The sequence below is a fragment of the Sitodiplosis mosellana genome, unplaced genomic scaffold (assembly GCF_009176505.1).
Source record: "Sitodiplosis mosellana isolate CC-2019 unplaced genomic scaffold, AAFC_SMos_1.0 Smas_scaffold_42, whole genome shotgun sequence".
NCBI lineage: Eukaryota > Metazoa > Arthropoda > Insecta > Diptera > Cecidomyiidae > Sitodiplosis > Sitodiplosis mosellana.
In genome coordinates, this window is record NW_022595284.1 from 542,020 (window position 1) to 566,621 (window position 24,602).

Here is a 24,602-nt window from a genome sequence, read left to right on the forward strand (position 1 = left end):
GATTGATGTTATCTCATATCTGCTTATTGTTCAATGATTCACTTTGGTGTGTTGTGTATCTGTTATTGTACAGTGCGACACCTTTCACCGTCGCCCATATAAATTGTCAATGATCGCATTAAATTTATCGACATCGAAATATATTTATGTGTATTACATATTTATCTTTATGATCAATAACGGCATAAATAAAAGGCAGTTGCTAAAACAGTTGTTGGTGAGTTTTGCATGAGTGAATAGTGAATGAGTGAGTGAGCGAGCGTATGTGAAAAAGGGAGAGATAGAGGTGGTAGGAGTGATGCCAGTTCTGTGTATGTCATTTTCAAAATAGCCGGCATAAATAAAATGTGACTCATCCTCATCCATAAATATGCATTCGACATTGTGTGAATGAAATGAAAGGATCGGTGATGCCATATACGTAGACCGGAGAGGGGGAGAGAGAAGGAAAAAAAATAACTCAAATAAAAAGGCTGTTATTCTCGATGCGCTTCGGTTAGAAAATTTATTATCAACACATTACACACACCATAAGTTTCGCACACCACAAATTTTGTTCGTGCTCCCGTTCGGTTCACATATAATTCTTTTTTGTGCTGCTATCCTCCACTACTTCTCTTTTTGTCTTTGCTTCCTTTTTGCACGTCGCATTTTATATGCTATTAATATGCGGATAAAATATTTGATGCTTATGCCGTAATCAGCGGTGACAGCAAACAAAGACATTCCGAGTCTTTGTTATTCGGCCACGAGTGTTTCGTATTTGGGAGGGCGACATTCCAAAGTAAGGCATGTCATTGTTTACCGTCACCTTTGGGATGGAAATACGAATCCCGCTCGCACTCTTGTATAACGTCTCTTTCTCCAATTTCACCAATTATTGGCAGAAAATGATTACAATGTAAATAATACGCGCCATTAATAACATCATCACCGTATTGGATTACTCGTGTTTGGGGCCAGAGAGAGGAAGAAAGAAATAAAGAGAAAGAGAGAGAGAGAGATGGAGGCAGCGAGAGAGAGAGAACATTCGCCTTTGCGCGCGCTTTTATCGGTGTGCGAATTTGTGTGTGATTATTTCTTATGTAAAATGCACAAATTACACTGAATAAACACACGTAGAGGGTGAGAGAATCTATAATAATAATGGCATTGTACCCCCAGTCTGATGGTTTATCTCGCATTATTACACGCATACAAATGATATGTGAGCGACAATAATTGCAGCGATTTGCGGTAAAGAGAGCGAGCGCGAGACAGAGAGAAAATAAAAATAAAACCGTATTACGAAGCATTTCGATAGGGAAACTAGATCCATTGAATTAAAATGCCGTTGCCATTTCGGAGGCTCTGGAAAGAGACAACCACCCGAACTCGCATCCGAATGAACGAACGAGACAGAGAGGTGGAGAGCAAAAGAACGAGCGAACAGAGAAAATTGAGGGAAATAAAATGAAACATGGCCTAGCATTTTTATGCGGAATTAAAAGGCAAATAATTCGGAATGAAAATAATTACCGAACAAATAACAATTTATGTGTTGTGTGCATGCGGCGAAAGCAGCAGCAGTAGCAGCAGCACGGAGAGCCAAACTCACACCAAATATGCCAATTGATTTCCACCAAATTGGTGTTATATTGCCTGCCAGTTGAAGCTGATAATATTTATTTGAATTTCGACAAATTTTTGGCACATTCTTTCCACATAAATATTTGCACAAACGCCTCTCGCACTCTTTTGCGCGCTCTGTGCTTCGGTTGCGAGCGCGAGTTTTGTAATCTATAGCACAATATCAACACCATTCAATTGGAGCAATGTTGTCGAAAGTGTAGTCGAACGCACGTTATAACAAGAAATGAGAGAATAAATTGGAAGATAGAGAGCGAAAGAGAAACGGAGCGGGAGAGGGAGAGAGAGAACGAGTGTGAGAATGCGCAAACTGATTTACATTTTGCAAAATTAGTACGTCATTTGCCATGAATGTGAATATTCCAGAATTTGGCGCCAGCATATTAACGACGCAAACTTGCGAATGCGATACAAATAAGTGCTTTTAGCAACAAAAACAATCGCAGACAAGCACCCTCTCTGTTTCTCTTGTTCTCTCTCTCTCTCTATATCTCGCAATTTTTCGGATCGTTTTCTTGCATCGATGTTGTTGTCGACGCCGTTTGCGAAAAATTATTTGTAAACTGATGTTGAAAAGTGAACTTCGGAGTTCGGCTGACGACAACAACCAAAGAAGAAAAAAAACGAAGCGAAAAAACGCACAAGAAACAGACAGTCAACCACTTGAAATATAGACGAATGTATCGAACGGCGACGACGGCGGCGGCGATGGTATAATAGAAAGAAAGCGTTTACATCAAAATCTGCAAATAAAAATGTTCCATCGTTTTATTATCGACTTAAGGGGCTGAGCGATGAGTCAATGGGAAAAAACGAATCGGTTCGGTTAACGCAAAAACCATCAGTCTAAATGGTTAATCAGCTTTAATCGATTTTAACTATGTTTGACGTTTTTGTAGAGCTAATTATGCACATAATTAGTATAATGGAATTGACAGATTTTGTGATTTTGTAGTCGCGCTAAAACAAGCTCTTCACACAAATAAAACGAACCAACTGAATAGTGGTAATACTTTCCTCCTTTTCTCGGTAAAGCTTAGCTAACGCTCATTGTATTTGTCATATATGTCGATGGGATTTATGTGTGTGTGTGTGTGTGCATGGGTAAAGATGCCCCGTCACTTGGGCCTTATTTGCAGTTTCAACGAAAGCTTAGCACCGACTCAATCGGCTACAAAGTCTGCAATGACGAAAATCGGCCGCTTCAATTTCGCTCGTTGAAAAGAAAATCGTTTTGGTTAAGACAGGAACAGTAACGAATAAATAGTCGATCTGAGGGCGCGTAGCAGTGAAGCGTATGAAATTGACAGGATGTAGGTCGTATACAATATAGGCTATGATTGTAAATGTATCTATATCTCGCACTCTCTCTCTCTCTCTCTCTTGGCAGTCTATGCTATATATCAGTATTTTATTGAGAACTAAAGTACACTGCGTTGTGGCATGAATATGTAGAAGGTGTATATATGTGTGTGCATGTCTATCTTCTATGGTGGTGATGATGGCGAAAGTCGGTTGTTTGGTATGCACGAGCATATTTAAACATAATGGCTTCAAAGTCAAATATATAGTCGAGATGATACGATAAAACTTTTCTTCAGCAATTTCAATTTAGTTTAGTTGTATCCTGTGTGGAAAATATAAACAAAAACAACACCAAGTCAATTTGTTTTGCGTAATCATATATCCGCTAATGTGAACCACTCGTGCTCACAGCCGAACCCCGCTCACCTCGCTCGCTCGCTCGTACTCTCGCTTTGCGAAACGACCCCCCACCCACCTACCTCAAGCTTTGCCAACATAATTTCGTTTCTACAATGTATTTTCATATATATATGTGTATGGTTTATTGTGGCAAAGCGCAGCACGCATCACCCCGCAGTGTGTATTGTATATACGAGAAAGTTTTCTCGTCATCGATATATCTATAGGTTAATGTTGCGTGCTTGCATTTCGTCTTTCAGTCAAAGCCAGCTTCTCTCCCTCTCATCAGTCGTTTTCTTTGTTTAGGTTCAACGAGTGTTTCATGCATCTGCTCACCGCCCAACCAATCTTCCAGTTCAAATTAGTTCGCACAATTCATTTATACTCCGTTTTTCCACTCTCTCACTCACACTCACACTCACACTCTATTTCTCTCCTCTGCATACAAACAAACAAACAAACACACACACACACATCCAGTTTCCAGAACATGTTAATTTCTTTGACGCTTTGCGTCAAACGCTTTTCCTTTTGTTTGCCGCATTCAATGTTAAGAAGCAATCCACCAATCTCCTTCTCCTTCCCCCTATTAAATGGTAAACGCATTTTTTACGATCTGTTTACTTTACACCCATATTCTCTCCATGGGTTTCGCCACCAATCGCTTCACCGTAAATCGTTATCGCGTTTTGTTTTGCCGCTCGGCAATTTTCTTCGGCAGACGTGTTTCCTTTTGTTCGGGGATCCCATTTTTAATTTCTTCGCTTTAATTTTTTAACACATGTGATAAGGCCAGCAACAAGAACCAACTTTTCTCAATAGCAGAAACGGCAAACTGCAACTTCGAACAGCAAAAGAAAAAGCAGAAAAAAAACCACACGAAGTCGAAGCGAGAGGGGGAAAAACGTGAACGAAGAGAAACCAACAACAATCATCAACAAGAGATAAACCGTTGAAAAATATGCTAATGTATGGTGTAAGTATGCGGTGCGATAAGAATTCAACACACACACAAAATCCAAAGTTGTTATCTTCAATGGGGCTGCTGAATCCCAAACAATATAATTCACATAACACACAGATCAACTTCGAAGTTCTACTTCTTTTTCTTCTTCGTCGTCTTCTTCTTCTCTTCGCCTCATCTCTCACGCTGTCTCATCCACTCATTCACCCGGCGTCCTTTTTTGCTCGGTGCTTCTGGGTGTTACCATTGGGCTTTTCTTTCCACATCCCAGACAGATTATAATGTATTCTCGATGAGAAAATGAAACGATTCGTGTGTGCATTTTTGTGATTTTGTGAAAATATTCTCTCGACGTTGAATGCTTTTTGTGATGCGCGCGCGAGCAGGCAAACGAACGAGAGAGTGAACGAACGAACGAACGAACGAACTAAGCAATTCTCTTGATTCTGATACCACGAGTGGAAGATAATGACAGCAACTGTAGCACCAGTACATCGGTGTGAGTTGGAAGGCATTGGTGGCAGTGAAGACGACGTGACAATTTTACGAAATTTCAATTGACAAATGTTTTTTAATATGCATCTGGATAGAGAGAGCGCGGTAGAAGCACCAAAGACCGTAAGCATATAAGCTTCTGGTGTTTAGAGACAGAGGGTGGGAACGATAGTGTGTGTGTGAAAGAGTGAGAGAGTACCCATCCGATGCCCGAAAAATTATATGCCAAGAATTATGCACGCATACATTATAATCATTTTGGCACAAATTTATTTACATTTTTTCCCATTCATTTTCCATCATCATGGTCGTATTTATCGTATCCCGTGCTTGCGCGCGCTCGTTCAACAAATCCCACAGAACACACTCTCTCTATCTATCTATCTCGGTGTAAATTGCTCGCCTTCATTTTCCTCTTAAGCGCGCCACTCTTTCGCTTCTTTCCAGCCATTTCAGTCGCAGGCTCTCGGAAGTGTTTTATGCGAAAAATGTTTGGTGTATATGAAAATGAAAAAGCGTTGCACTGCTATTGAATGAGAGTTTTGTGTGTATGTGTGTGTATGGAGCATTGCTAAACTCAAATCGCATCTGACGTTACAGAGAAAAAAAAAAGACAAGCAAATAATGCGCTGGGATAAACGAGAGAAAAATAGTCAAAAGTACCTTGTATTAAAAGTGTCATCTGCTATTTCTTCGCTCGAGCATGTATGAGCTTGCGTGAATGCAGAATTAAATTCGATGCTTTCAAACGATAATTTCGTTGTTGTTTTTTCCCCATCATCGTTGTGCGTTCGGTTGTTCCATTCGTTCGCTCAGCTCGGTGTTTGGTGTTGAATCAGATGGTCCACTCTTTTTTGGTTGTTGTCATCGTCGTTGTCGTTCTCTCTAGTGTGCGCGCATTTGAGATATATTTTCCATTTTGCAACGTTATTGCGTCACAGCAAAGTGTGAGCATCGTGTGAATTCATGAAAAACGAACATGCACAAGAAAAACAAACAAATGAACGGAAGAAAAATAATAACAGTAATGAATGAGAACGCGAGCAAGTGCGCGCGCCAACAATCGAGCACCTGATACAAGATCACATACACATACACACACACACACTCTGACAGTCGACAAACAAAAACCTCCGACCCAAAACGCACATATTCGTATCTTTTAAAAATAATTGTGTGCATGGAACGGCATCATTACACCGAACATTCTAATGCCTTCCATTCGTCTAAATGAAAAACTATTGGCGCAAAAGAGAAAAATCAACAGCTTAGGCGTCTTATAAATGTGCCCATGTATCGTTGCATTAATAGAGGCACTCATTCTAGCACTCGATCTCCATGGAATATGAACGGCAACGGCAACGGCAGTGGCAGTGGCAGTGGCAGTGGCAGTAGCACCTCCAACAGCAGAATCATCATCATATCAGATTGCCGTAGAGATGCTGCCATTCATGGGCGTCGCATATAAACACACACATATATGCATATACGTAACATTCATTTTATATGACGGTGGTTGAGTTGTCGAACAGCAGCTTTCCGAACGTTTTGCACTGGAGCACACTTTCATACAGTTGATTTCATTGCTTATTTCCCATCACATTTAACACGTTTAAAGCCAACAGTTCGTATATTTAACATTTGGTGCCAGTGCCGATGCTGCTGCCGATGCACGATGTACTGATACCAGACGAATGAAAGTACACACGTGTTATGAACATGAAATAAAGCAAAACACCCGAACGACTTATACTATTTGAATATATTTACATGAGCCGTAACCAATGTTGGTCACATTATATTATTGAATGTATGCTAATTCTACCATTCTTCTGCACACACACACTCTCTCTCCCTCTTGCTCAGAAAACGCGTTCGTTCAGTTCACATCCACCAGGTACAATAGAGTGGTGCGGAAATCAACCCTTAATTCCGGCAAGCACTTGTATACCATAAGCTGTTACGAGATGTTGCCCCTAAAGCTGATGGAAATGGGAACATCTCCGAAATGCACTGCAATGACGTGCTGTGTTATGTGTGTTTAAACATTTTTCGGTTTGCAAAACGAATTACATTTAAATGGAAAAAACTAACAGCCATGGGACGCCATTCGTCAACTTTTAACTTAATTTCATAACTTGTAAATGTGTTTTTACCGCATTCGCCAAACGGAGGGCATTCTTCCAAAATGCCATTGCCACTCTAATCTTGGTCGGTGTCTGCTGAAAATGTGCGGTGCATCCGAGATTGAGACCATGAGCCAAATATTATAATATCTGATGTGAATCCATGTAAGCATACACAGATGTAAAAACACGCTCTCGTGTTTCCTATTTTCGCCATTCGCGGTAAAACATCCGATCACATATCCACATGCCTGTCGTACACTCGTTCATTGTTTATAGGATGATTGACATAAATATTAGATTATTTAATATTTATATATGTATTTGTGTTTATTTACGACGCTTTAAGGCTACAGCCTAAGTTTTGCTCTATTTCGCTCCGCTCTCGACTAATCTGCACACCTCCTGAAACAACTGCTGATGAAGCTGCTCGCTCTCTCTCTCTCTCCAATGTGAAATGCATGGGACGCACCGAGTGTGTGACGATGCTCAAAGTTATGCTTTAAAACAGAAGTAAAATTATTATTATTATTATTATTATTATAAGAAACTTAGAATCGAACCTCGTTCCGGTTTTCCATAGCTCAACTCAGCATTTCTGGCTCTACTCCTGTGAAATGAAAGTAGGTAAAACGTGTGGAACATGTTGTATGTGTGAGTATGAAGTTTTTTTTTCTACTTTCGCATTTTCCTGCTTTTTTCAGAATTATTCACACTTATCGCACGTATAACACACAACATATTACCACATAAGGAACAGGATGGGACAGCTTTGGATGTCGGTGAGTGCCATGCTGAAACGGCTCACATACAGCCAATTTATAATGAGAAAAAAGAAGAAGAAGAAAGAATACACACTAAAGTTCGCCGACTTAGTCGAGAGAAGCGAAAAAAAAACAATGGGAATTTTCGAAACAGATTCCAAAATCCAGTGATTCTGAGAGAGAGGCAGCCGTGCAACAATAGCAAGTTGGTTGTCGGTGCCAAGGCAAGGACGGCAAATACCTATCGTCATCGAGTTCATGATGAATATACATTATGCATTAAGCTGTTTAACGTTGACTGAATAATATTTTAACCCATGAAGCGAAGCTAGCGAAAAGTACGTACGCTTTGCTCGGCGAATATTTATTCGTAATATATTGCAGTCGCTGGGTGTTTTCATCTAGATAGATGTATAAATTGTGTATGAAAGACCGAGAGTAAGAGTGAGAGCGTGAGCAAGCAACAGAGAGAGAGAGTAGGAGCGATGTAGTTTTTGGTGCGACACACTTTGTGTATGTCGAACATCGACCATACCTACTACTTGTGCGATTAATGTCGTTTGCTGTTGGTGTTTTATTATTATTGTTGTTTTAAGTTTCTTCATCGCATTTGGTCGGTAGAGAGAATTGCCTTGGTCGGATGAATAGAGAATGAGCTTACGGCACTTGCCATAAATTAGATCATTACAGTCATGCGACTGTGAGTGAGATCACCAGATGAACGACAACATCAGACACACACACCGAGCTTCAATGTTGACTGGTTTTGTGCTAGCTGGTGGGTATTATTTAGTTGTGCGAGGCAAATAAACAGCACCAACATCATCACCACCACCATCAGAGACGACGATGAGAGAAAGAAAGAAAGAGAGAGAGAGAGAGAGAGAGCCGTACAAAGAGTGAGGCACCGCGCATGCAGAGAGAGAGAAATGGGGTGTTAGTTTTCTCATATCTTTGATGTTGTTTGTGCTGCCATATTGAATTGTTTAGAAAAAGGCGCATATCTCGGAAACGGCTAGCCGCACCAAGCTATTTATGTGAATGCTGCACACTTTTACCGCTTTCACACAGAGGCTTATAGTAAAATGTAGATATCTTCACGGAACCTAGATTTTGCATGTACATTTCCTCACTCACCTCACCTTAAGTTCCTTTGCCTGCCTTGCCACGATTCGATTTCATCCAAATCGATTAGCGACACTTTCCCAGTTAGCTCGACAGCCGTAGTATGCCAGCCGTAGCTCGCCAGCCGTAACTCATCTTACTCATTTCATACCTATATAGTTTTGTCCCACACGCACACCCAATCATCGTCTCATCTATCTCGGGCTACGCCATGTATAATTTATTAAAGATGCATCCTACGCGACACCATTTATCATGAAATTATCGAAAAGCGTTATAACTTATAGATTTTCTCCCATTTTTGATGAGATCCAAGCGTTGCGGGTCCTTTTGCACTCTCTCGTTCAATGGCGTCGTCTTCTTCCTCTTTCCCGTTTGATGAATATCATAGCAAAATGTTTGGAACACGCTTGCCGCTGGGCGCGCTATATTTCTGCTCACTTTACTCGCCACCAACTGCAGCAAGACTATAGAACAACGTGCAGCGCACGTTTTGTTGTTGGAATTTATATTTTGTGTGTATGTCTTTCCATCCATAAGCAATGATGATGACGAAGCTTTGAGTTTTTGAATATGGATCGCGAGCCCATCTCACATATTTCAGTTAAACGATTTCATTGTTCATGTTCATCGCCTCAGTCGACATTGATGTGTACGCTGTACGCATTTAACAATTCTCTTTCTCTCTGTCGCTGTTGCTGTCGCTTGTTTCCTCCATTGTAGTATTAGTGTAGGATAAATTCCTTTTTGCCGCTGTGAAATTCACTAGAAAACAGGAACCTATGCACGCTCTTTAAATTGCTATGGCTGATTTGCTCGAGAGTGCAGATAAAAGTTTTGAGCAAACAACACGGGAATCGGATTTTCTTTATGCTTCTTGTTTTTTCTCTCTTCTCTTCTTTACTCTGTGTGCCATCTCTTTTTCACTTCACTCGTTTTGTTTTATTCCGGTTGTGTTTTATAAATTTTTTTCTCTTTTTTTTGCATCGCTATTCGCTCAATGGTACATCTTTTTGTTTCCTGGTATTGTGATGTTTGAGTTTATGGGAGCGTTTGAATATGAAAGCGGCCAAGATAGATTCCTCTCTTCTCGAAGTTTTATTTCTCTCTTTCTTTCTATTTGTATATACATCGCGAATGAGATCAAGCGCGCGAGGCTCGCTCACTGCATTCATTCGGTGTGCTTGTGTCGTAATTGTAATCAAGATTTACGATTGTTTTCCATTATTGCTGTTGTTCCACACTTTTTCATTATAATTAATGTTCTATTCTCTTCGCCATGCTTGTCCTATTCTTTTGAAAAACGAAAAAGTGCAGAGCGAGAAAAAAATGCGGAATAACTGCTTGTTAAAAACACCGATTTTCTAGTCGTACCAAAGAGTGGCATCAGAGGCATACAGATGGCATGGACACGGGCGAGATGCTGTGAATGCAGCATAAAACAAATGAGTGGACAGAGCACACACACACACAGACACTCACCGAAAGCAATCCGGGACGAAATCGCAGAAAATAAGAATCGAGAAAAATTGAAAAATTTATTAATCGGTAGCACGCAATTTTTCTGCTTTCAAAAAGTTTTATCTCACCAGATAAGCCAACAAAAGAGAGAAGCGATCGGAAAAAGTACGATACGTGTGCAATGGACACGGCACATGTACACGTAGCCATCGTCTGAATACCTAATAACAGTAATAATGGCCCTAGTTCTTTTTTATTCCTACTGTTGTTTCGAGTATGTGTATGGCTGTTTTGTGCGACTTTTTTGTGCTTTTCGTTGGAAACTTTGCCCTTTTACAAAAATCCTTTTCATGTGCACCGAATATGGCAGCGAATATCAAGGCAAAACATACGATTATTATTATTATGATTATACGTCTCTATTTGTTGGTGTCAGCGAGAGAGCGAACGAGCAAGCGAAGCGGGCGCGCACCCAATTCACTGTTATTTGCCTCAAATTGGTGCTGTGTGTGAATCTAGTCAGTAGTTTTGAGGCATTGTGCTGTGTTTTTTTTTCTCATTCACGTTTTTTTTCGTTCACTCTGTGTTGACTCATCTAATAATAATAATTTTGGTGTGGAATAGTTCGTGCCGCTGGTTTGGTGTGTGTGCGTATGCGAAACATGAGCAATAAAATTTTTTGCCGTTCATTTGTTTTATTCATTTGACTCGACTCGTTCGCTCATTGAGAGAGAATGTGAGTTTTTCACACTCGTCCACACTTCGGCGGCTCGTGTTTCTTATTTCTTGTTTGTTGTTCACTCAACATAAATTGTGCACGTTTCTCAAATGTTCTATTGTGCAAATAGAAGCACATACTCGAACACATACACATTCGTACGCTGCAAAGTAGCTCACACACCCGAATTCATTCACATAATTTCTAGTTTTACACATTAAACACGCCATTTTTGCCAGAGGCTATTATAAAAGCCACTCCATAACGCTATCGCGTTCATATTCACCACATTTCGTTTGCATTCAGCAATAAGGAGCCATGTGAGTGTGTGTGTATTTAATATGTGTGATAGAGTTGGTGGTCGGTCTTTCTCTTTTCTCGCATACGTGTTATCGTATAAGCGTTTTAAGCTTCGATTTATCCTTAGTTAAGTTAGTTGTAACGCTGTTGTTAAAACGATGTTCGTCACAATGCTATCACTATGTTATGTTATGCTTTGACCTCGTTGCTCATTACCTAATGAGATTAGGCGCGTCCGATTCGCCTCACCATCGCTCGCACACACGGTTTTATTATGGCATGAAAGAGAGCGATGGTAGCCTGTGGCTATCGCTTACGTATGACATGTGATTAAACGAATTTATCCTCATGCATAACGCCATTTCTACTATGTGGTATGGCGTCTGGAAATTCGGTTTCATTTTCGAAATAGCATTCATGGCATGTGTATATCAGGTTGGCACACTCTCGACAGCTTCAGTGAATTCCATTTAAATGGCACATTAATAACTCACGCAATTCCATCGATATATTTTTTCTCTTTTCTCTTCATTTCATTTCCCCCGTCTGCATTTCGGTCAATATCCTTAATTTCGGTAGAAACACCCAACCGAATTGACCGAAAATGGAAAAATCGCCCTTCGAACACTATAATAACGATGGTAATAGTTGGAATATGACATTAAAAACGGAATAATATTTCATTTACGAGTGATAAATGATTATATGTTCTACACACATCGAAAGGCTATTTATAATTCCTTGTTTGCAAAATACTTTCGGGACAACTCCAGAATATGGATATATAAATTTATGTATGCGTGCTCAACGCAAATATAAACGCAACCAGCCAGATCAGATGGAACAAAACGAACACGAAACCCAGCCAAACCAAACCAAGGCATGCAAAGCCGAGCCAACCGAATCCAAGCCCGAATTATTTCAAATATTTTCGCAAATGATAATCCTCGAAAGCCGAAAACCATTTAAAAATATCACGGTCCCATTAGTAAAAGCCATTTGTTCGATTCGAATTTCGGCCAACGGAAATAGAGACATTTCCAAATGGTTGTGTGCTAAAAGGCGTGCTGTATATACACTTCTAGCTGCCGCCGTACCGCGCTCACTCGTCTGCATGCCCAAACATGCACACACAATGCGAACCAAACAGAAAATTGGTTTGGATTTTCACACTATTTGCTCAAATTTAATATATATGCGAACGATGCCGTCCGTTTAAGCGCTTAAAATTTAAAGTTAAATATACAGAAAAACGACAACAACGAGCCTTTACCACTCGCACACACAGTCGACGCAAAACCAAAAATGTAAACTGTATTAAAGTCTAGCCTCACACAATTTACACATTACGGCCGAATTAACTTGAGCGAAAATTTATGAACATTGCCGTTAATTACACATTTCGCATTTGAATATTCAACAAAACACGGCGAATTGAAAAATATATATAAAAAAACGCATACACACACTCTCTCTCGAACACATTCATATTCAATATAATATACAATGTACAATACATTCAATTGGAAACAGTGACTAAACTATGAAAGACTGCACAGCTGGTGAATACATTTGTGGAGCACTTTTGGGAAATTTAATGCTCTTTGCCACGCATTTATTGAATATAAATGTTAATTTTCGAACATTTTATTGCTAGTTTACTGTGTTATGAAACGATGATGGCCTCAGCCATCGACAATAAGATTCTTTTTTTTCGGACCGGAAACCTGGTCGATTCTCTCTACACAAGAGGACATGGGTTATTTAGACTTTAGTCCATTTCAAGTTGAAAATTCAAAGGTTCCGTTTTTATTATTATTCCCAAATGACATTTTGAAGTTTTTGGCCAACGGCAAAATTTTCAGCATAGACGTATTCACTTTAGTCACTGATATTCGGACCGGACACACAAGTGTTGGGGGAGACCATGAATTTACATTACTCATTTGCTGTGTGACGTTTGCAACCGCTGCTATTGCTGTTGTTGTTGTTGCTGCTGTGATTTTCAATGTTTCAACATTAGCAAACGTATCTTGGGGATTAACGCCAATAAAAAGTCAATAAATAATTGCTGCCTTTTTCCAAACAAATTTTATTTGTTAAAATTTATTATCATGCACACAGTTCGACAGTAATGTATAGAAATTGATGGTAAACGGGTCTCGAACCGAAGGCTTATCAAACACAGTAAATCCGTCTAATGTTCTCGCGTCAAGTGTTTAATTACCAGCCTAAAATTAATGTTAAAATAAAAGTTTATTTGGCATTGAAAATAAAAATGACGACGAAAAAAGACGGTGATTGCACATTTACCATGGCCATAGCCACCGCTACGATAACCGTGTCCAAATCCTCCGCCCCCACTATATCCCCCATAGCCTCCATATCCACCATGTCCTCCGTAGCCACCTCCACCTACGCGTATAACCTTGGGAAGATGTTTGAAATTTTGAGAAAAAAACGTATGCGAACAGAACTTTCGTTTCTTGCGGGAGACTATTGTTGCGTGGTTGATCCTTTTTATGCGATTTCTTGTGTCGTGTTCTATCATCGCTTAATGAATGCTTACGCATTCGAAGCCCAAGACGCAAACACACACAGCTCCAATCCCCAAGAACCAAAAACAATGAAAATGAACAATGATGCTCAACTTCAACGAATATTATGTGAAAAACGCATGAATTATGTAGCTCACAAGCTCATTACAGTCACGTTAAAAAATATTTATGGCTGTTATCGGTATTAAATGCTCAAATTTTGTACCTTTATTGTGCTGACACCGCCACCGTAGCCTGGAAAATGCGCGAATTAAATTAATTATTACTCATTCTCTCCTGTACTCTTATAACATAGCATCAGCAGCAGTAGTAGCAGCTGAATAAAAGTGTTTACATGGAAACGGATGGAGAGTTTACAGAAAAAAATACAACATCCCAAACAGTTAAATGCTTTTCACTGTAGATTATAAAAGACTATAAACTTCGTGCCATTCATTCAATTGACAGCATCTGTTGACCCTCTTTAGCGACTGCCAACAGTTTCGTACATTCCCTTTCTCACTCTATCGCTGTGTCTCTGAATGCATGTATCTGTTTTACGGAGCTTTCCACTGCAATCAACTTTCACATAATTTCGAATGCAAGTTTTTCATTCAGAAATCCTCTTGAAACTTGCAAAAGCAGTACTTGAAAGTTACGCTAGTTACGGATTGCTAGGTTAATCTCTATGATGTGGATGCGGCAAAAAAACGCGGCCCACATACACTTTCTCATTAACTCATTTTATACACTTCATAATGAAAATCTATTAACTGTTTGTGCGCGCGTTCTCTTTTTTAATCCGTTTCGATTTTAATAGTTTTAAATTTTCAATCAAGTTGTTCCTTCCGCATTACTCACCACCATACGAAGAACCGTAGCCTGTTGTTTGGGTGTATCCATTCGTTGTTGAAAATGACAGAAACGAAATAAATTAATAGTTGGAGAAAATGGTTTGAATCATAAATTTTCGATGAAGCGCAACTTTTGTCGCAATTTTTCGTTGCGAAAATTGCCGGCAAAATCACTCACCCCCGTTGCCCCCGTATCCACCGTAACCACCACCGTAACCACCCCCATGACCAAATCCACCATAATTGGAGTATCCGCTGTAGCCACCTTTTTGAATAAAAGAAAATGATCGAGATGCCCATTTAAAAAGGTATATTTAAACTGTCAAAGATGGAATTTATTGCACGACAAATGGTAACCGCATGAATTCTTAATTTCGCACCGCATTCGATCAAAACCACCCGAGGCTGCGTCCGTCGCGCGACTCGCTCGTCGTCGTATCGATACGAGACAATCAAGATAATAAAACAAATAAACGACTGAATGAAAGTACAATTAAAATATTTTTTATTTACCACCGCCCAAATATCCAGCCCCAACATCGGCAACAAGAACAATCATCATCAGCACCGTACAAATAATAATGGCCTGCGAGTGAAAAGGACAATTTTGTGTTATTCATAATTAAATTGCTCGTACACTCAAGAAGAACGAGAAAAACAGAGAGGAAATTCCAAATGAAAATGTGCAAATATCGATTTTACTTTCATTGTTTCGAACACTTTATGCACCACACTTCTGAATAGTAAAACACGAATGAATGTTGCCATCGATACGGCTCAGCTCTTTTATAGTAAAATCGCAAAAGGAGCATTCCACAAATGCTTTACGGGGATGCTAACCAAGGCAATCGGAGCCGCGCGCGCGTTCTGCAGTAACAATTCCGATTCATAATCGGTAATTAATTTGGAATGCTCATTTAACAACAACGAAATGTGGCGGTGACAGTGGCAGTGGCGATGCTGATAATTGACAGATTCATTCATTTGCGGCTTTCAATGGGGATTGGCACACACACACATCTATATATAACACAATGCAGGGAAATCACATTTAAAATGAAGTAATAATAAATGAATCGATTTGCTTGGCTAATTCCGTAAAATTGTGTCGATTAAAAATCGCATCAATTAAATTGCATATCTGCTAATGCCGCTTCCACGATGCCTGTCTATTGGGTAACTCTATGTGGTCGTCATAATCCATATGCCATATTCCACCGTTCATTCGATCTGGACGTCTAGTCTCATCTTATTAATGGCCATACTTAACAGCTGTGTGTTAACATTTATGGAGAATGTTACTTTTAGACACCTCTTTCAATTAGAAACCTTACATTCGTAGCTAATTGGTTCAATTCATAGCTCTCGGTTTGTTCGGCTCACCCTCACTTGCTTGCCTGCACACTCTCGCTCGCTCTCTCACTGTGTGTGTGCGCTGATGGTGAAAAATAGCGGAACGAAGCGTACAAAGGAAACCGCAAAAGATTTAGTGAATGGTAGAACATGAAGTTCATTGGTGAATTGAAATGTGTATAGGAGTGTGTACATGTTTTAAATGTGCTCTTGATAATATGCTTGTTATTATCATTAACCTTTGGAAATTATGTTGATATTCTCAACAAAATCAGTAAATGAAAGGTCAATTTTAGCAGACGGTGCAGCGTGTGACACGCCACTGACTCATCCATCCATCCACATTATGTTCTATTGGATGGAGCGTGCGATTTGACTATGCCACACCATAGCACTGAATATGGCTACGAATGAGGTGTAAGAGAAGACTGAAACTTAATCTGATCTGCTTACAACTTTTTTTTCTATCTCTCTCTCCCTCTCTTTTGTTCCGTTATTATCGTTGCTCATGTGTCGTCGTTTTATCTAGACTAATCGTTTCGCAATGCATGAGAGGTCATCCAATTTATCTGGCTCGAGCGAGCGAGACGGATGAGGAAAAAAAATTTAGCGAAAATTTAATTTATTCATAGTCAATATTTCACGATATCACGATCGATGCCAAGTCATAAATCAACAATTTACCCATAATAATTTCAAGATTTCAAGGATAAATTCAGGCTGAGCGAGGTGGTGATGCGATTAAGAACGACATACGCCTTCACCATATTTTTTTTTGCTATTTCAGTTTTATTATTCGTTATTTTTTTTCAGCCCCGAACGGATTGAGCAAAATACAGAATCGGCGCTCTCGCATGCGTCATAAATTCCAATTTCATTCGGAAAAAATACAATTCAATTGAAAAAAGATTCAATTTAAACGCTAAGCTCACTGTGTTGCTAACCATACGAACGGGGATCCGAATGCTACGAAAGTAACGGATGTGCTATCCATGTCTTTAACGCCTGCTGATTTTTCAGGATAAACTTTCGACTCAATTTTCTTTCGTTTTTTTCTTTCTCCGAAAACACCATCGACTTTTTTTTCTCCGCTCGTCGCGGGAAACGTTAGCAACATTAAAAATGCCTTATGATTTTTCTTACGCCATATTCTTACATTATCATCATCATCATCCGAAGTTTTATTTCTTTTTTATGACAAACTTCAGTAAACATATATATATATTTTATTTTCGACATCAATATTGCGTCTTGCCAAATCTTTCACTTCTTTGAAAAACCAAATGCAATGAGAGAATTCGCAGAATAAATTAGTTTTCCCATTTCAAAAATTGAATTTGTTCGAGCAATGTAAATCCTTAGAATGCTTCGCATCACAAATGGCGACAAAAAGAACGTGAAACGAAATCATTCTACCGAAAATGTGAGGAGAGAGAAAGAGTGTAAAAAAGGTTGCGAAAAGATAAAATTCTTGCAAAATTATCAACATTTTTACATTTGTTGGTAAAACTGGAAATTGGAAACAGAAATGCAATCAATGCCAATTAAAAACTTTTTAATTGATCGAAATTTTATCGTACAAATAAACGCGAGAGCGAAAAAATATTAATTTAAACATATTGGTACAATCAGCATATCGATGTTTTTAATTGGACGGACCATTAATAATCTTTCACACTGTCGAGATTAAACGAATAAAGATGCGGAAAAAGAGCGATCGACTTCATAAATAATTATTCAGTGAAATAGCGATTTCAAATTAACCGGGTAAATATGAAACGGATGTGAAAGAAATATAGAATGAACAGGAAGAAGATAGAGAGAAATTGTAGTGAAACAATTCAAAAAAAATTTTCCTTCTCCATTTTGGCGCTGCATAAAAACGAATGTTTGCTAATAAAAAGTCAATTCTCATCATGCTTGTGAATATGCAGTCAGCATTCGCGATGATATAGCGTGCACATTCGTTGCATTGCAACGTGAAATTGTACGCGTGTGGAAAACTGGAATTCAAATGCAAATGTCTGCTGGAGAGAATTTCAGTTTGTTGCGCTTTTCACATTCAGTTTTTTTTCGAGCTCCTCTCTCGCTCGTACACCGTGCACTCTCGCCCTTTCTTTCTTGCTTTGCGTTCAAATGCTCTTTTTTTTGTTCTAGCCGACATTTAACGACATAAATATGTAGATTATCAATATATGGATATGACCTATGTGCGAGCAAATGCAAATTTATTCCCATTTTTGTCAGCTCTTTTTTGCAGCTGCGTGTGTGTGTGTTTTCGTTACTCCCATATTTTTCATCTTTCTTCAGCTCGATCGTAATTATGGAGCAAAATCATGAATTCGCTGCAGGAATATTTGTTGAAATTATAAGGGAAAGTGAAAAAAAAATTGCACGAGCTAAAAACTTTATAGATATTCGACCGAGAGACACATCCAACGAAAATAGCAGCAAGAACGAGACGACGCGAGAATAAAAGTTTTGCTGGCTGAATTTATGTACACAGTTTTGTCTCTGCACGTTTGTGATCTATTTTTTGCTTGTTTTCATGTGTGAGTGTATGCAGTTGTAGTTTTGCCATTCGTTTTTCATTTTTGTGTTGAATGTGTCTGGGAGAGCGAGCGCGCTCGCATGTGTATTTGTGTGTGCGTTTTTTTCTCGGTGTATAAATTATAGTTTGCATATAAGCATAATTTGTTTTGCATTCGTATATATAGCACTAGTACTATATTGAATGTGACAGCAAGTTAAGGTATGTTACGCATAAATGGGATGTCAGTGGATATAAATATGACCGTAATGGCAAGTTATACGAACGAACAAACAAAAACATACTCACACACACACATATGGGCGCGCGCGCGCTATCGGAACAAAGTAGAATACGAGAAAAAAACGGAATGGAGAATGAAATCCAATATAAAATTTGTCATCGCAAAATGATGCGGCGAGCGTTTGATTGTTTTATGGGTACTACATATCTCGTCGTCGAGGTAGAGAGCAAAGTGATCGTATCCAATATACTTTACGAGGTATTTTACTGCGGTAAGCACAAAACTGATCATGAAAACTTAATTCAACACTCGCATGAGCGAGCACTTCGGCTCGGGGAAATTCGATTCGATTTTTGTCGATTGAAAATTGAATCACCGTGATTTCACTACTGCTCTCTCTCTCTCTCACACTCCCTTTCTTCCCTTTTTTCTGGCTTCATTTTTATCTTCTGACCGTTTTTTGTCATTTTGCCATGATGTGAATAACATCATGTACATTTTTGTGTTGGTTTTATTTTTCATTCTGCTCTTCTTTCGTCGCTTTCTAAAAAGCATACGGTTTACTCGGTGTATGCTTTGTTTTACATACTCGCACAAGAATGCCACATCCTTTTTTGCCATTCGTACGTTGGTTTGGTCGGTCGGTGTGTGTCCTTTCTATCGCTCGTTTGGTGCGTTTACGATTCCATTATGCTTTGTTTTACTGCACGCTCTTTTTTGTGCTGTCGCACTTTTTTTACCCCGTGCGCGCCTCACATCGGCAAAAGCTTAACGAGACTCATAAATAATTCTGCGGTCCTTCGGTTTTCATATCCAATATCTCGCATAATGTGTTTTTAGGCAAATGTATGCAATGTAAAACTGTTGGAGAGAGACATACATGTACTATACACGTCTATATTGGAATACTTGAACTTTCAAATGGTGATATACAGAGAACGTGCACATACCTACCGTATTACGCACATCATCATCATTGTCGCAGTCACCGCCGTTGCTGCCACCGCCACCACATACCACCACCACCGCACTGAAAACAAACATAGCTTGTTTTCGAATGGAATTGTTGGCTTCCTTCAAAGGGTTTGTTGTTCGAAAAATTCGGTTTTTATGTAAATGGTATGAAACAAGCGAGCGAGATGGTGTCGCGTACGTATTATTTCTAAGCATAATATATGATCGCAGCTTAAACATCTGCCTATATATCTGTATTATATATTATTAGCACGATGTAGCTTCGGTTTTTTTCTGCTCATTCTTCACTTTCCGCATCCTGGATTTACTTCCATTTGCTGCCTCTAATGCTCTGATGGTTCGCTTGTTTCATGTTTATCCCACATCCATCAAAACTATTTGCACTTAACCTCTGAGTACATATGGGAGTGCACGAGCACGCACAAATCTACGCACAAACAATAAATTCAAAGTAGAATAAAATCACTCAAGTTGACAGAGATTGTATTTTATCTGTGATTTTTTTACCCATGGATTCGGAAAACGTATCCGTCAATCTCCATTCAGAGCAACATATAACGCGTCAATTTAGCCGTTAACTCGTTTCAATTCGAAAAACCAACCATCGTACAACCAATTAATTACCCGAAAAACATGCATAGTGCCGCCTGATGTTGAAATAGGTTGTGTGCAAGAGACAGAGGACAGGAGAGAGAGAGAGAGAGAGAGAGAGAGAGAGAGAGAGAGAGAAATGGAGAGCAAAATCCGCGGCTGAGAAAAACATAGAGATTGGCTTTGACAGAGTGGAAGGGCTCAAGAGTTTAAATTATTCATAAATGACAACTCTATTTGATCTCTTTCTGTCGTGGTATATTATGCATATTAAGGGAATTTGACTTGATTACTATGTGTGCATTTTTAATAAAGATTTAAATGCCATTTACGTGGCATGTTGAGAAACAGTTGTAGGATTTGAATAGAACATTTAAATTCGTTACGGAATTACTAGGGTTTTTACTCGAAAATCTATCTGTTTGGCGTCATTATTGTCTCCGCCACCATTCGCTTGTTCCTATGAAAAACTGAGGAAAAGGCGATCCATAGCTTAAAATGATCAAAAATCGATGAGTGCTGAAGGGTTTCATGAATAAATCATAGATTTTTAGATCGTGGACTAAAGCCGATTCTATAGAATTGGGGAATTTGAGATGGAGGGAGAGAAAAGGTTACCGTTGGGCAGCTGCACCGCAGATAATTTGATCTAATTAAGCAATGTGATTAACAACGGGACCAAAATCGATAAACAACCGCCTCATTTTCAACGCAATTACAAGCTCCAATGGCAATGTGCCTCAAGCGAGTCAGATCCACACAGCGGCAGCAAAAGTAGTAGCAGTGGCAGCAGTAGCAACGGGGGCGGCAGCGTAGCTCCAGAGCATTTCGATAATTAATTTCGGTATTCGAAATGTATATATGTATGTGTATGTGCGTCAACTACTTTCGTTCAAATTAAATTGATCATGGATGGATAAGCGAAAGCGATTTAGCTATGAATGTCATAAATGCTACTTCTGGAACAAGTGTATGTTACTGCTGGTGGCTGTGAGTGTGTCAACGACAGCGTGGCTCGATTGTTTCGGTTGTCATCGTGAACCGAAATAATAATTATTTTATTAGAAATTTCGCATTGTCGCATCCAGGCCATACACACTTACACACAAACACCGGCATGAGTGCGCCAAAGCTTTGAAGTGAAATGAAACACACTATTCATTAAATTCACGGGTATTACATTCCGTTCCCGACGAGAAATTAGCGGAATATCGCATTGCGACTATTCTACGTATAGTCGCAATACGAAAAAGTCCGTCGAACACAGCCAACTTCACGTTGGTTGTACGAAGTTTCAAGTCGAAATGTCACACTCGATCCAGTTACAACTTCACATTTATCGCAGCGCGAATAGTCGCAGGGTATTCAGCGATTACATTTTGCGGCAACTTTTATTGTGGATACCTATTCGCATTGCGAGTATCCGCACTCAAAAACGGATATGCGACGGATAGTCGACGTACACCTATTTTACCGCAAATTTCTCGTCGGGGTTGCTGTTTGGTATAAAGTGCTATTTTCGGGGGAGGCGGAAAGTTTGTTTTCAAACAAGCGTTGATTGACGGTGGTGACGACGGCTTATCCCGACTTTCCTACCGAAAACGTAAAATAAAATGCATTTTAACAGCCAGCGAGAGAATATTAAGATTTATCGTGTTAATTAAACTTGCATTGTATTTATTTTATTATTCATGTTTCGTATGCCTATAAAGTGCTATCTTCAGCTATTTTATTGGTGGCTTACTACACTGGCACTAACTCACTCACTCTCTGCTACTACAATACACTGTCCGTCAAAAGCTAAGACTCATCGATATTTTTTTCATACAATATGCGGTTTTTCATAGAAACACCAAATGTACTCATGAACTGTGTAGCTAGTATTGGCCGTCGAACACTTTCGAACACTTGTTCGAAACGAGGGGGAAATCACTCAAAAATAATTTCTATTTGACAAGTAGTTTCTAGGTAATTCGTTGACACCTTATGGCATCGATAGTAATATCCTATGAGTTACAATGTATTTTTCAGTAGATTACAATCGGTGCCACAAGGATCGCCTGTGGTATATTGCTCTTGCAGCAACCATCTGGGTTACACAATTCTTGAGTACTTTTGATAACACTACGAAAAACGGCGTTTTGCATTAGAAACGACTAGTGAGTCCAAACTTTCGCCGGCTAGTGTATATACCGCTTGAGTTTTGAGAGCTGGCTCTCAGGGCTCACGTGCTTAGCCGAACCATAAGACTCGCACAGTTGTGTACAAGTATGCTGGTGCTGGTGCTAGTACATATTTAATAAAGTGAGTTGTGTATCCGTGCTGTTTGCGTCTCATTATTCAAAATCCAATTTTGTATTTCATTATTTATTAGCTTTGAATGACATACATGCTTCTACACATTCGCCAGCTCGTTCGTTCGATTGAGCACCCAAACGAAAGAAGCCCATGTCGAAATGCACTCACCAAACAAGCATCTCACACACGATCGAATATATTGCTAACGATGTGTGGAGCATGGGCTTAAGTATGAAATCGAATGGGATACGAGCACCACGTAGCGGGTGATTACTATTCACAACAATTTTCCGAATAATAATATACCATCGAAGATTCGAAGCCTGAATCAAACTGAACGCGCACTAGTGTGCCTTTCTAATCAACGAGAGTGAGAACGAGAATGAGCACAAGACGAATTTCCAAGCGATGCAGAGAATTTTAATTAAATACCATCGAATTAATTTGGCCTAATATGAAAATAATAGAATGTGTAATGGTAGATTGCAGCCAGTTTGTAGCAAGTATGATTCAATTTTCGGTTTGTTTCGATTTAAACCAATAAAAATTTTAGCCAAATATTATTAAACAAACAAAGCGACTGCTGTAAATTGTGAATTTAAACATTGACATTTCGATGAACGTTTGGCTCTCTATTTGCTGGTTTGCTTGGTCCCGTTCACAGCAAGTGTGCGAATTTGCTGCTTTGTCATCATTGTTTTGCTACTGCTGCTGCTACTGTTGCTTCATGCTTTTATGTGCCATTTGTAATTGAGTTTTGACCAAAAACCAAAGTTCCATGCATTTGCCTCTGAAGCGAAAAACAAACAAAACCATACGGTCCGTACTTTTGGCCTTATTTCTTATCTCGAAACCGAAAACTACTATAAAATCCAGTAGTAATTTAATTTATGAGAATCTACGCTCTCTCTCTCTCTCTCTCTCTCTCTCTCTCTCTCTCTCTGCATGTGTATCTGAGAGCGTTGGTGGTTTTGGATAGCAAAAACTTATAAATACACATGTATGGAAAGAGTTGGTCGTCGTTTTGTTTTGCAACACTGTTTGCTTCTTTTACATTTATACACCGCACCGTCAACCCATCATTTATGCTCAATAGTCGATGAGCCTCGGTTCTGGCTCTCTCTCCATTCCGAATGTGTTTTCCTACAAATACCAACCATAAATAAATTTGTCTCGCTCTATCTTTTGGACAAACGGTTTGGTCGATGCTTCATCTCGTTTGCTTTCATGGCAACGCATGTATTCGCGCGCGTTAGAATGCGAATGGATTGGCCACATAGTTGGTTATCTCTTCTGCATAATCCCCATATTTAATTAAAAATACATACATATTATGTATATAAATTGTTGTTGAAGCTGAATGTGGTTTTGTGTACTACGAAATGCTCGGTAGAACACGAAGCTATTTCATCCTCTCTTTCTCACACACACACACACACACACACACTCGCCAAATCCACCCCAATGCGATGCGCTGCTGCTCAAAGCCGAAATGAGCAAATGTTAGAGGTTTTTGCCAAATATTTCCTCTCGCTTTGCTTCACAGAACCATAACCGAGCAACAGCAGCACTCCATACATATGGATTGGTATGTAATTTTACTCTGTACTGGCATTCCCATTTTATCAATATAAAATACATATATATGAAGATATAGTTGGAGTTGAATTTAGTTTTTGGAAATTTGCAACGTTGTTGCAGAAATCGAATATTACAAGCAATATTTGTAACTCGAGTCGGCTTGAGTACCGCTTATCTAGACATGTGCGAGCGAGAAGAAGCAACTGTGTAACAAATGATAAAAACTTTTGAATATTTCATTATTGTAACATATATTCACTATCTGATGTAGAAAATCTCGCTGACACAGGGCGAAAAGAACAGCACAGAGAGAGAGAGAGAGAGAGAGAGAGAGAGAGAGAGAGAGAGAGAGA

At 39.3% G+C, this 24,602-nt stretch overlaps 1 protein-coding gene across 1 annotated transcript; it reads right to left on the minus strand.

The window, feature by feature from the left end:
• Window positions 1–13,367: 13,367 nt before the first annotated feature.
• LOC129569769 (uncharacterized) lies at window positions 13,368–15,419 on the minus strand. Its single transcript, XM_055448935.1, has 7 exons — window positions 15,380–15,419; window positions 15,191–15,263; window positions 14,856–14,942; window positions 14,685–14,705; window positions 14,050–14,078; window positions 13,600–13,714; window positions 13,368–13,517 (listed from the first exon to the last, which is right to left on the minus strand). The coding sequence occupies exons 1-7, from the start codon at window positions 15,383–15,385 to the stop codon at window positions 13,510–13,512; spliced, it is 339 nt and encodes a 112-aa protein (XP_055304910.1). The 5' UTR covers window positions 15,386–15,419; the 3' UTR covers window positions 13,368–13,509.
• Between the last annotated feature and the right edge of the window lie 9,183 nt (window positions 15,420–24,602).

Bases quoted from the DNA above. Each gene is read 5' to 3' on its own strand.
- LOC129569769 (XM_055448935.1), bottom strand. The intron at 14,943-15,190 runs GTAAATAAAAAA...TTATTCAAAAAG, and splicing joins GGCTGGATATTTGGGCGGTG to GTGGCTACAGCGGATACTCC. The intron at 13,715-14,049 runs GTACAAAATTTG...CATCTTCCCAAG, and splicing joins GCGGTGTCAGCACAATAAAG to GTTATACGCGTAGGTGGAGG.